The following is a 16,845-nucleotide window of genomic DNA, read 5'->3' on the forward strand; positions in this document are numbered from 1 at the left end:
AGCATTGCTTTGACCTGTCGTGGACTCTCCTGGGCAGCTCACACTAGTATTGCTTTGACCTGCCATAGACTCTACTGAGCAGCTTTCTCCAGCAGATTCAGTTGTGAGATCCTGCCCTGTCTGCCTTATAACAAAATGATCCATCTTCAGTTCTTCACAGTTCTGTTGCCTTGCCTGCTTGCAGCTAGAAAATGGAGGAATCTCTCGGTGATTTTGCACCGAAAGCACAGATGTACAGGGCACATGCCATCAGTGTATGTGCCAGGTACAGACCTGCTTTCTGCTGCCACTTCTGGCAGGAAGACTGCATCATTCACATTTAAAAGCAGGTTGCGGCCGGCATTCTTAAAATGTTTGCAGCTGGCATTCTTAAAAGCAGATTGCAGCCATTGGGCACTCGCCTCGCGATCGGGAACACTGCGACCGCCCTCCCGACACCCATCTGTGATCCACCCGTGGGTCGTGACCCGCAGTTTGAAAAACCCTATTTTACAACATGTATTGTGGGCATCGCTGGCTAGGCCAATATTTATTGCCCATCCATAGTTGTCCTCCAATGTTCTGGAGACCAAAAGATCTGAGTCAATGAGATAACAATCAGTTAATCTATAGTTGGATGGTGTTGATCGAAGGATGAATATTGACCATGCAGGAGAAATCCCATTCTCTTCCTCAAATAGTTTCCGAGCATCTTTTATGTTCACCTGAATAGACAGATGGGACTTGAATTTAATAATATTATCCAAAAGGTGGCAACTCCAACAGCACAGCTCAATGACGTGTCAGTCCAGAATATGCTCCAATCTGCAAGTGAAGTTTAAATTTTGACTTACAAACTCCACAACAGGAGGCATAGCATGAGCTCAGGTTGTGAACAGACCGTTTAGATTTGTTTTAAATTGAATTATAACAGTGTTTTATAAACTTTTTTTACCCTGGACCCACTTTTACCAAAGGCTGACCTTTGCGACCCATGCCAGCTGACCTTCGCGACCCATGCCGGCTGACCTTTGCAACCCATGCCAGCCGACCGCAACCCATGCCGGCCGACCTTCGCAATGCACCATTTCCGTTATCTTTAATATGAAAGGTGAGCCTACTTGATTCTCACACTCTCACTCCAATTAGGTACACAGCTCAGGCGCAGAGTTCAGCCGATTCCTTTGTGCTGTCTTCATCTTTGTGAGGACGGAAAATCCAACCTCTCACATATAGGTCATTGTGAAGGGCAATAGCAACAAAATGCTTGTTTTACTCAGCAGTAGATACTCCTTGGAGATGCTACTCTAGAATGCTGACAATATCATAGACTTGTGGTATGTTTTGAATGTGCTGTCACAGCTGAGGCGCAGAAGTTCAGTCTCTTCATTTGGTGTCCACTGTAAATTAATAATTGACTCTGGGGTCTCAAACTCAAAAGGATTTTTCACCACCCTCTTCTCTTTCAAAATCTGAAACTTCTCCGGAAAATAGCGACAAAAACTGTTGATTAGCGTAGCCAGATTCGACTGAATAAAGTTTGCCAGTCTATTAACAGTTCCCTTGCACTATTTTCTTTGCTGTGTCATAGCAGTGTGGGGAAATGTAGTAGTTTTGGCTTTGTACTCGCACTTGCCAAACTTTCAATGACTTTTGGAAAGCATCTATTTCTTCACAGTGCCAAAAGCAATCATCATCCTTCCCTTGCAATTTGAGGTTCACTTCATTTATGTCTGCAAGGTAAGACATAATTAGCATCCAACTCTCATTATATGTACTTCCCCACATATAATGCACGTGGGCTTTGGATCCTGATTTGCACTGGCACAATTAACAAAGCCATACCTCAAGAAATCATCTTTATAATGCTGTATTCCCAATTTCAGTTTCTTCTTAGTCGGCTGTTCACCAATGGCCCGAAAGCACTGCATACAGCTCACACTAGCACTGCTTTATCCTGCCATGGACTCTCCTGTGCGGCTCACACTAGCGTTGCTTTAACCTGTCATGGACTCTCGTGTGCAGCTCACACTAGTATTGCGTTGACCTGCCATGGACTCTACTGAGCAGCTATCTCCAGCAGATTCAGTTGTGAGATCCTGCCCTGTTTGTGTTTCTGGCCCTCTCTGCCTTGTAACAAAATTATCCATCTTCAGTTCTTCACAGTTCTGTTGCCTTGCCTGCTTGCAACTAGAAAATGGAGGAATCTCTCGGTGATTTTGCACCGAAAGCACGGATGTACAGGGCACATGCCATCAGTGTACGTGCGAGGTACAGACCTGCTTTCTGCTGCCACTTCTGGCAGGAAGACTGCATCATTCACATTTAAAAGCAGGTTGAGGCCGGCATTCTTAAAATGTTTGCAGCTGGCATTCTTAAAAGCAGGTTGCAGCCATTGGGCACTCGCCTCGCGATCGGGAACACTGCGACCGCCCTCCCGACACCCATCTGTGATCCACCCGTGGGTCGTGACCCGCAGTTTGAAAAACCCTATTTTACAACATGTAGTGTGGGCATCGCTGGCTAGGTCAAAATTTATTGCCCATCCATAGTTGTCCTTTAGAAGGTGGTGATTTGAACCACATCATGCGGAAGTGGTGAATGTGTTTACATGAATGGGATGAGAAGATTTACTAGAATTGTTACAGGGATGAGAAATTTCAGTTATGAGGATAAATTGCAGAGGTTGGGACTGTTCTCTGTGCAGAGAAAAAGGCTGAGGGGAGACTTTATAGAGGTGTTCAAAATCATAAACGGGCTGAACGGAGTAGATAGGGAGATATTGTTCCCGCTCATAAATATATCAAGAACGAGAGGGCACAGAGTAAAAGTGCTTTGCAAAAGAAGCAAATGAGATGTGAGAAAACACTTTTTCACTCAACCAGTGGAGGGGGTTTGGAATGCACTGCCTGGAAGTGAAGTGCAGCTCGGTCCAATCGAGACATTTAAGAGGGCATTAGATGATTGTTGAATAGAAACAATGTGCAGCGGTATGGGGAAAAGGCAGGGAAATAACACAAAGACAAGATGCTCATTTGGCGATCCGTGCAGACACGATGGGCCGAATGGCCTCCTTCTGCGCCGTCACAATTCTGTGTGGAACATGCTAGCGGGCCAGGGGTCAGGGGTGGTCATAGATTCATAGAATTTACAGTGCAGAAGGAGGCCATTCGGCCCATCGAGTCTGCACTGACCCTTGGAAAGCACACCCTACATAAGCCCACACCTCCCCCCTATCCCCGTGACCCAGTAACTCCACCTAACCTTTTTGGACACTAAGGGCAATTTATCATGGCCAATCCACCTACCCTGCACATCTTTGGACTGTGGGAGGAAACCGGAGCACCCGGAGGAAACCCATGCAGACACAGGGAGAATGTGCAGACTCCACACAGTGACCCAAGTCGCGAATCGAACCTGGGACCCTGGAGCTGAGAAGCAACTGTGCTAACCACTGTGCTACCGCGCTGCCAGTGCTGGTCAGTGAAGGCAAGTGCGAGAGCTGGAAAGGTTTTATTTTGGTCAAAGTCATTTTTGAAGGATGCCGGCCGTTACCTGCTGATCCTGAATGTGTAAACTGTGTCAGCCCATGGCTCACTCCTGCCTCAGAGTCACAATGTTGTGGGCTCAAGTTTTGCAGCACAGAGAATTGAGCTCCAAATCTAGGTGGCAGCACTGAGGGAGTGCTGCACTGCTGGAGGAGCTGTCTTCTGGATGAAACATATAAGGGGTCGGGTTTTCAAAGAACAAAGAACAAGCCATTCGGCCCTCTGAGCCTGTACCAACCTTTGCACAAACCTCAGCACTTCCTTGTGCCGTATCCATCTCTACCCATCCTATCCATGTGTTTGTCAAGATGCCTTTTGAACGCCGTGAATGTATCTGCTTCCACAACCTCCCGTGGCAGGTTGCGTTCCAGGCACTCACCACCCTCTGTGTAAAAAACCTGCCTCGCACATCTCCTCTAAACCTTGCCCCACGAACCTTAAACCTATGACCCCTCAGATGGCTAAGGGGCGGGACGGTGGTGCAGTGGTTAGCGCTGCTGCCTCAAGGCGTCGAGGTCCCAGGTTTGATCCCGGCCCCGGGTCACTGTCCGTGTGGAGTTTGCACATTCTCCCCGCATTTGCATGGGTTTCACCCCCACAACCCAAAGATGTGCAGGTAGGTGGATTGGCCACGCTAAATTGCCCCTTAATTGGAAAAAAAATGAATTGGGCACTCTAAATTTATAAAAGAAAGACGGATTGAACGGATTTGGTCAATGGCTTATTGGGGGCGGGGGGGGGGGGGGGGGGGCACTGTGCCGCAGATTGCCTCCCGCCTTCCCTCCATGCCAGCGGTGACTTATCTTCCAAATCACTTCAACCGCAGGCATCCTTTGGGATATCCCGAGGCCAGGAGAGCCACCGTATCCAAAACAAAATGCCAAAGTTTGCTGCGCGCGATCGCAAGATAAAAAGACAAATGAAATGACAGCATCCAATAAATCAATGCAAATGGCACCACGCTTCAAAAATAATGCACTAAATCATTTCCAAAATGACTATTTTGGAGCGGTGTTGCCAGTTGGGCGCTGGGGAAACAATCCCGAGCCCAAATATGGCAAGAAGCAGTCTTGATGTGCAGTTTCATTGCCCTGACTGAATCAATATGCAGATTAACCAGAGACAGAGCCCTACGACATGTATATCATTGCTCACCCTTCTTCCCTGCCACGTCAGACTGCTGCTATATATTTCACACTCACGTCTTCAAAGCCCTCAGTGTGTGAGCGAGCAGAGAGGGCTGCAACTGCAGAGAGATCTGGATGTCACCAAGAGAATCAGCTGGAAAAAAAGAAACTTTTACCCCGGGGGAGGAGGAGGAAGGGGGGGGGGGGAATAGACGGAATCCTTTAAAGACATTTCAGTGGGGGACTGTCTACATCAGCCCCCTTTCCCTCAGGGGCTGTGAAGGAGAAATGTGGGAGCTGAAACTCAGGACTGTGTGATAGGGAGATGGTCCATTTGGAAGAAGGACCATGTGGAACGGGATCCAACCACGGGAATTCCCAGTGACATCCAGCAGGGAGAATTAAACAGCGAGTTTGCAATCTAACCCCAGTCGCCTGGTTGTGGACAGAACGGACATTTAAGGGTTGTTGTTGCTGTTGTTGTTTTATCCATCCTTCAGATCATCCAGACTTGCGAATATGCTGCTGGCTGTCGGACTGCGCGGCGCATTGCCTCTGAGGCTGGAGTCTTCCCTCCGGGAGCAGCAGCAGCCAGCCCCCGCTCACATCTGGCCAGAATTTGCGGAGTCCCAGGCTCTGAGCGGCACCGGCAGAATTTTCCTCTTGGACAGTCCCAGGTAGACCTTCCAGATCCCAGCGGCTTGTTCACAATTGTCAACTCGGCTCAGCAGCCCCCACCCAGCACAAGGGACAACTTCAGAGGAAGCCTATCTGGCCGAGTGCGTGGGCAGGAGGAGGCTGAGCGGGTGGACTGGGATAGAGAGAGAGTGGGGGGTGGGGGGGTCCCTGGATGCAGTCTGCTCGCTGGCCAAATGCTCTGGGCAGTCTCCGACCTGATTATGGACATTAACGGCAGCTACATAGGCAACATCCGTTGGCACACCAGAGAGGGAACGCTGCAGGAACTGCAGACCCCTGTGATGAGACCTGGCTCTGTGGACAGCAAGCTCCTTCACATTGTCCATTACCCCACCGCAGCCAGCTCGCTACAACACAACAACACCGACTGCGGAGAGCAGATCCTGCCCTATGGCGACACCGAGAAACTGATCATCGGGGCCATCCTCTCCATGATCACCCTGCTCACCGTCTCCGGCAACTGCCTGGTCATGATCTCGGTGTGTTTCGTCAAGAAGCTGCGGCAGCCCTCCAACTACCTGATCGTGTCTCTCGCCCTGGCTGACATGTCCGTGGCTCTGGCCGTCATGCCCTTTGTCATCGTTACCGACCTGATCGGCGGACAGTGGATATTTGGACAGGTCTTTTGCAATGTCTTCATCGCCATGGACGTGATGTGCTGCACAGCTTCCATCATGACTCTGTGTGTCATCAGTATAGACAGGTGAGCTCCCTCTTCCCCTCCAAATACCTACTTCAGAATAATCTGCCCGAAATTCCCGATCCTCGGAGTAATGTTGCCTCTTCCAGGGAATGAGTAGCGGGCTAGGAACTGGACGGGTGATCAGAGATCTATTGCTGTTAAAGGAAGACTTAGTGGGTTCAGCTGTCAAGAAACAATCGAAATAAGAATTAATAAGAGGCAAATAGTGTGAATGTATGCACTTAAAATGGAGTGAAACATTGGAACTAGGTCACTGTGCTGAGGTAATTTGAGGTAAGCCCTCAGCAAGAAGTAACTGTGGAGTCAATGTACCGTCTTGAACGCTGGACAGGAATATGCATGTACATAGACACGGGTAGTATTCAGGCGAGCAAAACATCCCACTTCAAATTCTCATGTAACTGAGTGTTGAAGGTACAGATTGGCGATCGGTATACTCGAGAGGTGAAGGATTCAGTTGCAATCGAGTCTTGTCTACACGTTGACGGTCACACTGCTAACATCTGATTTGTAGTTACTGATGTGCGTGCACAGTGAGTTGTTAGTGTCTTTGCTTAAACGTCTACATTGAGTGAAGTCGGTAGAGACCCACACTCACGTTTTCCACCGCCTGGGATTGCAACAGGTAGAGTGTACCTGCCCCTGTATGAACCTCTCTCCCCTGCTGTGGAGCCCTCACTGATAACCCGCTCACACACACCAACAGAAAGAAATAAAACAGTCAGAGCATGCTGGAAATGCACACAGTGGTGAAAGAGACGGGGGTCACTTTCCAGGTCAATGACCCTTCAACGCTGCCGATTACATACGAATTTAGACCCGAGCAACAGGTCAGCATAAACATCTCCCTTTCCATCAGTTTGTTAAGTGTTGTGTGTTGCTGGTGAGACTACAAGAGCGCCTCTGTCCAAACCTTTCCGAACGGCAAAACTGTCGAGAATCCATATTTCATGTTGCAAACATGTCTTAAGAAAAGAAACCCTGATATAAAGAGTGAGGGCAACGTCCTCCAGCCGGCACATTGATGAAGTTTACCCTTTAGGTAATCATTGCCATTCAAATAGCATGTGTTTGAATTCAAAAACTTGCCTTTGATGAAAGGAAATCGTATTGTTAAGTTTTTGCGTGGACATAAATCCATCAAGACTGAAAAACCAATCACCAGCTTCGCAATCATGAATTAGAAGTTGTACCTAAATATTTTAAATTGATCCTTTAAAGGAAGGAATGTGTTATAACCTGCGCGGTTCCTACGGGGTAGGGACAATTAGCTACTCCGTGGCCCTCGAGGAATATAAGCTCCTCCCCCTCCCCACTCCTCATAAAGGGGCGGGAGAATCGTTAAACTTTCCTGTGTATAAAGAGAGCTGGTTAGTAAAGTACCGGCTGGAGAGAAGATCCAGTGGTGAATGAATTACTAGTGTTGGGGAAATACTATTGTAAATAAAGTTAGGTTTCCTATGATTCACCGACCGTGCGGTTGGACTCTTCCTGGCCCTCACAAAAGTGGCAACGAGGATCCAAAATCTGCTGACCCACCTCCCCAGACCTTTTTTTGGATACAAGTTGGAATTTTTTTCTGTTGCACCATGCCTCTCTTTGGACGTTTGGATGTTTTTGATGCTGCGTTGGAAGACTGGAGCGAGTACACACAGAGAATGCGCTACTACTTCCGGGCAAATAAAATCACTGAACATGATCGGCAGGTGCTTATTTTGCTTGCTGCCTGTGGTGCACATATGTCTGAGGTGATAAGAAGCCTTGTGTATCCAGCTGCATCTAACACCAAAACCTTTGATGAGCTTGTGACTTTGGTGGGACAACATTTTAACCCAACCCGGTCTGTGATAGTACAACGTTACCACTTTAACACTGCGGAAAGGACCCTGGGTGAGTCTGTTACCAAGTTCTTATCCAGGCTACGCAGGATTGCTGAGTACTGTGAATATGGTGATACCTTGTCGGAGATGTTACGTGACCGGTTGGTTTGTGGAATTAACAATGTAGCCTCCCAGAAGAAGCTATTAGCTGAGCCGGCCTTGACCTTGCAACAGGCCATTCAGATAGCAATGTCCTGAGAGAGAGCACAGAATGAGGGGTTCAAGATGCCCAGGCTGATGCCAAAAAGAAGCCCTCCTTCACCAGGGTCTTTGGTGGATCCCTCAGACTTTTGTTTTTTTTGGGGGGGAGGAACATTGCAACCAATGGGGCAGGGATAATTAGCTACCCCATGGATCTTGGAAATATGTGCTTCCCCCCCCCCCCCCCCCGGTAAGGGGCTGGGGGAATTGTTAACCTTTCCAATGTACAATTAGAGCTGGCAAGTAAGGTACTGGCGTGAGAGCAGACCCAGTAGCAAATTACTAATGCTGTGTAAATGCTACTGTAAATAAAGTTCTGTTTCCTTTGACTCAACAAACCTGTGTTGGATGCTTCATGACCCTCAGAAAAGAATGCTGATTACATTTTCTTTAACATTAAGCAGGTCCGATCTGTGCAGTATTTGTTTCCATTACATGGGCAGTTTTGCTCATTTTCCTGTGTCCCATTTACAAAATCGAACCAGAGGAAGGCAGTATTAAATACAGCCATCTACTGGCATAGTTTTACTATTCTTTTTAATTGCTCAGGGAATGTGGGTGTCGCTGGCTAGATGAGCATTTACTGTCCATTATATTGCCCTTGAGAAGATGATGATGAAGCTGCCTTCTTGAGCCTCCTAAAGTCCATGTGATGAAGGTACACTGACAGTGAAGTTAGGGAGGGACTTTACGATTTTGACCCAATGACAGCGAAGTGACTGCGATCTATTTACAAGTCAATACGGTGCAGAATTAGAGTGAAACGTGCATGCGATGGTGTTTCCATGCATCATCTGCCCTTATTCTTTCAGTTAAAAGAGTTGGGTGTTTTGTTGCTGTGGCATACCTTGTACGTGGTACACACTGCTGTCGCTGTGTACCAATGGTGGCTAATGTGGAGAATGGGGTGCTGAATATGCAGGTTGCTTTGTCCTGGATAATGTTGAGCTTCCTGAGTGTTGGGGCTGCACGTGACTGGGCAGGTGGAACATGTTATGTCATAGTGCTGGTTTGTGGATGATGGACAGCTGGGGAGTGGGAGGTGAGTTTGCCACCACGGAATTTCCAGCTCTTACAGCCACCTTGCTTGGGTGCTTTGAGTCCAGTTGAGTTTCTGGTGGATGGTGACCCCCAGAATGTTAATGGTTAGAAATTCAATGTTAATATTGGCATTGAATCATGCTGGTAGTTACATTCCCTTCTGTCTGAGATAGCCATTGGTTGGAGTCATGCTTTGCACAAAGGAAGATGATGGTTGTGGTTCTTGAGGCTCAATCATCTCACCCTGGACATCATTGCAGGAGTTATGTGATGTTCCTTCTATTATGAGGTCAGGGATGAAGATGTTTGCTGATATTCAGAATCATTCACCATTCATCTGATAATGAAGCAGTCAATGTCCAATGCAGTCCATGTCCAAATGCAGCAAGACCAAGACAATATGCAGACTTGGGTACACTAACGACAAGTAACATTCATGCCACACGTACCAGGGTATGACCATCTGAAACAAAAGAAAATCCAGTTTTAGCTCCTTGACATTAAATGGCATTGCATTGCCATCGCTGAACCCCCCACTATCAACATCTGGGGTTCCAATTGACCAAAACCTGGACAAGCCTTATGAATACTGTGGTTACAAGAGCAGGTCAGAGACTAGGAAGCATGAGATGAGTGGCTCCCCAGGTCCTTTCCTCCATCTATAAGGCACTGGTGGGGAGTGTGGTGGCATACACTCTACTTGTCTGGGTGGGTGCAGCTCTGGCATTGCTCTGAGGCTTGACACCATCCAGGACAAACCAACTCTTTTGATTGGAATTGGCACCACTTCCACAAACATTCCCAGTAGCAGCAGTGTGTACCATATAAAAGGTGCATTGCAGAATCTTGCCAAGAGTCCTTAGACCGCACCTTCCAAACCCACAGTCACTACCATCTAGAACTGTGTATCTCAATTTTTTTTTTCCCTGGGACCCACTTTTACCGACCAACCAACCTCTTGGGCCCACGGCGGCTGATTTTGGGACATACAGCATGCTCGCATACCTTTTTAATGCGAAAGGGGAGCCTGCTTGGTCCTCACGATCTCACTCCAACCAGGTTCACAGGAGGCCAGGGAAATGTGCATATCAGGAGTAGACTTCAGCCACTTCCTTCGTGCAATCTTCATCTTTGTGAATAATTAAAATCTGACCCTAACACCTGTAGATCAGCATGAAGGGCAATAGCAACAATTACTCGGCACTGGCTACTCCTGAGAGCTGTTACTCCAGAATGTTGACAGACTCATGGATTTTTGGTAGGTTTTTAATGTGCTGTTCCAAGTCGGGTACAGCAGCTTTGTATTTTCTCTAGTGTTGTGGAAATACGACTGTAAACCTTACACCAAATCCTTCAATGAGCTCGTGACTTAACTTTGGTGGGATAACATTTTAACCTGACCCCTTCCATGAAAGTACAACGTTACCACTTTAACACTGCGGAAAAGGACCCCGGGTGAGTCCATTACCAAGTTCTTATCCAGGCTACGCAGGATTGCAGAATACTGTAAATATGGCGACAGCTTATTGGAGATGTAACATCAACAATCAGCTGAAGCCAGCCTTGAGCTTGCAATATGTCCCGCAGAGAGCACAAAACAAGGGGTGCAAGACACCCAGCCTGATGCCAAAAGAGTTCAATGCCCTCCTTCACCAGGGTCTGCGGCGGTTTCCTTAGACTTTGGTGGGGAGGAATGTTGTAATTTGAGGGGGTCTGATGGTGTAGGGACAATTAGCTACCCCATGGATCTTGGGGAATATGAGCTTCCCCAATAAGGGGTGGGGGAATTGTTAATGTTTTTTATGTATAAATAGAGCTAGCCAGTAAGAGAAGACCCAGTAGCGAATTACTGATGCTGTGTAGACACTTTTGTAAATAAAGTTGCGTTTCCTTTGACTCAACAAACTCGCGTTGGACTCTTCGTGGCCCTCACAAAAGAATGCTGATTACGTTTTCTTTAACATTAAACAGGTCTGATCTGTGCAGTATTTGTTTCCATTACATGGTCAGTTTTGCTCATTTTCCACTGCCCAATTTACAAAACCAGAGGAAGGCAGTATTAAATAAAGCCATCTTTTGGCATAATGTTACTGCAATACTGTCACCTATTCGTATTTTGTACCTCTTTTTAATTATTTAGGGTATGTGGCCGTCGGTGGCTAGATGAGCATTACTTGCCATTATATTGCCCTTGAAAAAAATGGTAGTGAAGCTGCCGTCTTAATTTCCATATACTAATAATCCTCCTGTTCTGCCAGATGCCTTTTTGAAACACCATAAACTCTATTACTTCATCAAAGAAGTCCCAAGTGGTGAAGGTACACCCACAGTACTGTTAGGGAGGGAGTTCAGGATTTTGACTCCATTACAGTGAAGGTACGAGGATCTATTTGTCAAGTAAATATGGTGTAGAATTGGTAGGTATCACCTCTTTGTCCGAACAGGTGTTTCCATGCATCAGCTGCCTTTATTCTTGTTGAAAGAGTTGGGTGTTTGAAAGCTGCTGTCAAGGGAAACTTAATGAGTTGCTGCAGTACATATTGTAGATGGTATACACGCTACCAAAGGTGGCTAGAGTGAATGTTTAATGTGGAGAATGATCCTAGCTGATGTCGAGCTTCTTTTGTTGGAGCTACACTCATCCAGGCAAGTGGAGCATGTTCCACCATACTCCTGTATTGTGGGCGATGGGCAAGAGAGTCAGGAGGTGAGTTGTTTGCCACAGAATTCCCAGCTCCTGTAGCCACAGTGTTAAGTGCCTAGTCCAGTTACGCTTCTGATAGTAATAATAATCTTCATTGTCACAAGTAGGCTTGCATTACACTACAATGAAGTAACTGAAAATCCCCTAGTCGCTGCATTCCGGTGCCTGTTTGGTATACAGAAGGAGAATTCAGAATGTCCAAGTTATCTAACATCACAAATAGTGACCCCCAGGATATTGATGGTTGGAGATTCAATGGTAGTGTTGTCATTGAATGACAGATCAGGGGCAGACCGAATAGGGGCTGTTTAGCACACTGGGCTAAATCGCTGGCTTTGAAGGCAGGCCAGCAGCACGGTTCAATTCCCGTAACAGCCTCCCCGAACAGGCGCCGGAATGTGGCGACTAGGGGCTTTTCACAGTAACTTCATTGAAGCCTACTTGTGACAATAAGCGATTTTTCATTTCATTTCATCTGTCCAAGATAACCATTACCTGGCACTGGGTGGACTCCTACCTAGCACAAAGGGGGATAATGGTTGTGGTTGTTGGGGATCAATCATCTCAGTCCCAGGACATGACCGCGGAGTTACTCGTGTAAGTGTCCAATGCGCAACCCTTTCAGCTACTTCATCAATGACCCTTCTATTATTATAAGGTCGGAAGTGGGGATGTTTACATATGACTGCACATGTTCAGCACTATTTGTGACTCCTCTGTTAGTGAAGCAGTCCATGTCCAAATGCAGCAATACTTGGACAATATGCAGGCTTGGGCTGATGAGTGCCAAGTAACATTCATGCCACACAAGTGCCAGGCAATGACCATCTCAAACAAGAGAAAATCGAACCATTGTCCCATGACATTGAATGGCATTATCATCACTTGACTCCCCCACAATCAACATCCTGGAGTTGCCATTGACCAAAAGTTGAACTGGCCATTTTAATACTGTGGCTACAAGAACAGGTCGGAGACTCTTGCAATGAGCAACTCGCCTCCTGATTTCCCCAAAGCCTGTCCACCATCTACAAGGCACAAGTCTGGAGTGTGATGGAATACTCTCCACTTGCCTGGGGAGTGCAGCTCCATCAACACTCGAGAAGCTCAACGCCATCCAGGGCAAAGCAACTCTTTGATTGGCACCCCTTCCACAAACATTCACAGTAGCATCAGTGTATATCATAAAAAAGATGCATTGCAGGATTTCACCAAGAGTCCATGGACAGCACCTTCCAAATCCACTAACGTCTAGAACAGTCAAAGCTTCCCACTTTTACTGACCTTCTGGACCCATGGTGGCCAATTTTTGGGACACACATCATGTTCGTTGACCTTTAATGTGAAAGGGAAGCCTGCTTGGTCCACACAATCTCCCTCCAATCAGGTTCACAGGAGGACAGGGAAATGTGCATACCAGATGCCCCAAAAATGCTTGTTTTTCTCAGCACTGGATACTCCTGGGAGATGCTACTCCAGAGCTCAGATAGCCTCATGGACTTTTGGTGTGTATTTAATGTGCTGTCACAAGTCTGGTACATCAGCTTAGTCTTTTTTCATTTGGAGTTAACAATTGACCCTGGAGTCTCAATCCCAAAAGTATGTTTTTGCCCACCGCTTCTCTTTCAAAATCTGAAACTCTCATTTGCCAGTACTTGACTGCATATTACACGGGCTTTGTATTGGCACTGTTGATAAAACCATACCCCAAGAAATAATCTTTATACTGCTTTGTTCCTGACTTGTGTCTCTGCCCGTCTCTTTCTTGTAACCAAATGATTAATCTTCACCGTTGTTTTACCTTGCTTGCTAGCAGCTGGAAAATGGAAGAGCTCTCTGCTGTGATTTGGTGTCAAAAGCAAGTACATACAGGGCTGTTGATGTCGCTGTTGGCGTCAAGTATGACATGCAAGCCGTATGACGTGCTCACTGCCACCACTTATGGCTGGAAGACCGCACACAGCCTTCTTTCCTTCTCAGTTAAAAGGTGGCAGCAGCTGCCATTCTTAATACAAATGCCAGTAGTGGCCATTGGGCATTTCTCCTGTGATTGGGACCACTGTGGAAAAGCCACCACCCGTCACTCCACGACCCACTTGCAGGTCGCGATCCACACTTTTAAAAAAACCCTGATCTAGATGGACACGTGGGAACAACACCACACCACCCGGAAGTTCTCTTCCCGGTGACTCTCATCCTGACTTGGAAACATATCACTATTGCTGGGTCAAAATTCTGGAAAACTCTCTCCAACAGTACTGCGGGTATACCAATATGCAGCAGTTCAAGAGGAAGCTCACCGCCACCTTCTCTAGGGCAATTAGGCAAGAAATGCTCGCCAAATCAGTGACGCCCACATCCCATGACTGAATATGTTGCTAGCCACTTATTATCCCTAACCTGGCTGTTGCCCAGGTCTTGCTTAATGCTATCCTATCTTGTACAACCATCAACCTATGGCATGAGGTCTAGTTGTAATTTAAATAAAATGGATCAGTCTCTGAGCACTAGGGCTGAAAGTTTATGAAATTTAAAAGCTTTGTAGTGAATGTGCATGGAAAATAACTGCAGAAATTCAAGAAGAACCTGTATTTTGATGCATGAATTACTGACGAATCCATTTGCTAACAATAATGTCTCCAAATATAAGATGCATAAACAAACACAATTTAAAAGTTAATGCACTTGGTGATCTCTCCGCCGACTCGGGTATTCCTGTTACAAGCGCTGCGTAATGGAAGACGTCACCAACAGGTTTTTGGTGATATGAAATTCCTTTTATCATGAAAACAGACCATTCCTATGAAACCATGGCAACTCACAGAAAAGGAGACAAGTATACACATAAACAATATTAAATAGCATAGTTTGTTTAAATAGCAGGGTTATACTTCAAAGCCTAGCTTCTAAGGGTATAAAAAATCAAGCTGTAGAGCAATAAAAATCATTACCACAACTCACACAAATAATAAGCACTTGGCAAGCTATCAGAGGTCCATCAGAATTCCTGGAACCATTTACTAGCAAGGTACGAAGTGAAATATCAGAAGATCACCAGCATTGTTTTCTGTGAATTTAATTTTTTTTTTAACAGTACCCAATTATTTTTTCAATTAAGGGGCAATTTAGTGTGGCCAATCCATCTCCCTGGACATCTCTGGGTTGTGGGGTGTTGCAACTTTTGGTTGGCTCTTAAATGTTGCTCGTTGTGTCTTTACTTAATTTGCTCTCTTTCTATAACCTTGCTCTAGAGTCGCCAGGTATCTTTATGATACCACCACGAGGTTCAAGTTCAAGTGCTGATCAATAACTCAATACACCAGTTAGTAAGCTTCAAATCAAAACACATTTATTATACACAGTCAATCACTACTCGTGCATAAAACTCTACTTACTAGACTATCTCTAACACTATAGGCCTATACTTAGCTTTGCAACTGGCCTACCAGGTCAGGGGAACAAATGGCCTTTCGTTCGATTCTTCAAAGCTGGTATAGATTGGTAGCAAGGAGCGCCTATCTCGTAGCGTGCGTTGACTGGGGACTTACATGGTTGATGTAGCGGCTAGGCAGGTCACTGTCAAGGGTTGTTTCGAGCTGCTGAGTGACCCTGCCAAGAAGGACGAATTGAACTTGGGGACTCTACTTTATAGTCCCCAGGGGCTTTGCGCCCTTTTTGGCGGACCCCGTACCTGGTTCCAAGTGATTGGACTACGTTCTGATCACTTGGATCGATTTCTCCAGTACTGGAGCTGTTCCCTGATCGCTGGGCGGTTCCTAAGTGTCCGTTGACCTTCCTTTGTCTTGGCTCCTGCTGGCGCCGAGGAGTCTGGCTTGGCCTTGTTTATCTTAAATAGTTTCCAATTGTTCCCGGGGATCGCTCATTAATATGCAGATGGTTGTTACACAGTTTCAGTGCTGTCTGGGTTTCTGCAAGTTCTAATACACAGGAAACTTTGCACCTGCTTGTTTTTCCTGGCTTGACTGAATTTCCCTGCATTCTTTGCGGATCTCTATTTTAAGTCGTGAAGTGGCCAACCCAGGTGGCTACAGGGGTGAATCCCATGCAGACACTGGGAGAATGTGCAAACTCCACCTGGACAGTGACCCAGGGCCAGGATTGAACCCGGGTCCTCGACGGCATGAGGCAGCCGCGCTAACCACTGTGCCACCATGTCACCCATATCATTAGTACGACAATCCAAGAAGATACCAGACAAGGTATTGGACCACCATCAACAATTTTGGAATTATGCATGATATGAATTATGCACGGTATAAAGTAAGGTATCAGAAATTGATCCGCTTTCTTGGAATGATGTCCCAGCACAGTGTGAGGTGAGATATTAAAGAAATAGCAACTCCTGTGGAGCAATATTCTAGCAAGATATCACATGTCACTGGCTGTCCTTTGAACTATAGAGAGCTAACTATGTTCAGGAGGAGAGGATAGGGCGTGAGAAAAAGTGGGCATATTTTGTTTTGATGAAGGGAAGCAAGGTTTCTTGATAAAGTGGGTTGTACTGTTGAGGATTCAAGAGAGTGATGCCATAATCTTGTTTCCCTCACATAGTTCACTGTTAGGGACTTTCAAAAATTTGGGGAAATTTCTTTATTATTATTACTGATTATTGAGGTAAGTGCATTCTCAGTTTTAAGAAATTGATACAGTTTGAGGTCCTTATAAAAACTGCAGTATCTTAAAGATTAAAGAGAAAGTTTGAGAATACTTTACTATTTCACAACAATGGTGTGAGATATGTGCTTCAACAATATAATCTAAAAAAACTTTTTTTTAAAAAAAATATATTTATTGTTTTTTCTAGTTTTTACAGAGTAACAGCTTTAGTTTTTAGAGTAACAGCTCACTTGTATCTGATATTTACAAACAAGTTTGTGTCTTATTTACAATGGTTTTTACATGAGGTCTCCCCCTTCCCTCATTGGTAGTTTAGAAATAGGCC

The 16,845-nt window shown here is 46.0% G+C and overlaps 1 protein-coding gene across 1 annotated transcript in view; it reads left to right on the forward strand.

Moving 5' to 3' along the window:
* Positions 1-5,526: 5,526 nt before the first annotated feature.
* The window catches only part of LOC140393053 (5-hydroxytryptamine receptor 7), a 62,695-nt gene continuing 51,376 nt past the window's right edge, over positions 5,527-16,845 (forward strand). The window contains exon 1 of the mRNA XM_072479013.1: positions 5,527-6,056. Coding sequence (XP_072335114.1) covers positions 5,527-6,056 — 530 coding nt within the window. The remainder of the gene's footprint in view (positions 6,057-16,845) is intronic.

The sequence above is a fragment of the Scyliorhinus torazame genome, chromosome 16, assembly GCF_047496885.1.
Source record: "Scyliorhinus torazame isolate Kashiwa2021f chromosome 16, sScyTor2.1, whole genome shotgun sequence".
Taxonomy (NCBI): domain Eukaryota; kingdom Metazoa; phylum Chordata; class Chondrichthyes; order Carcharhiniformes; family Scyliorhinidae; genus Scyliorhinus; species Scyliorhinus torazame.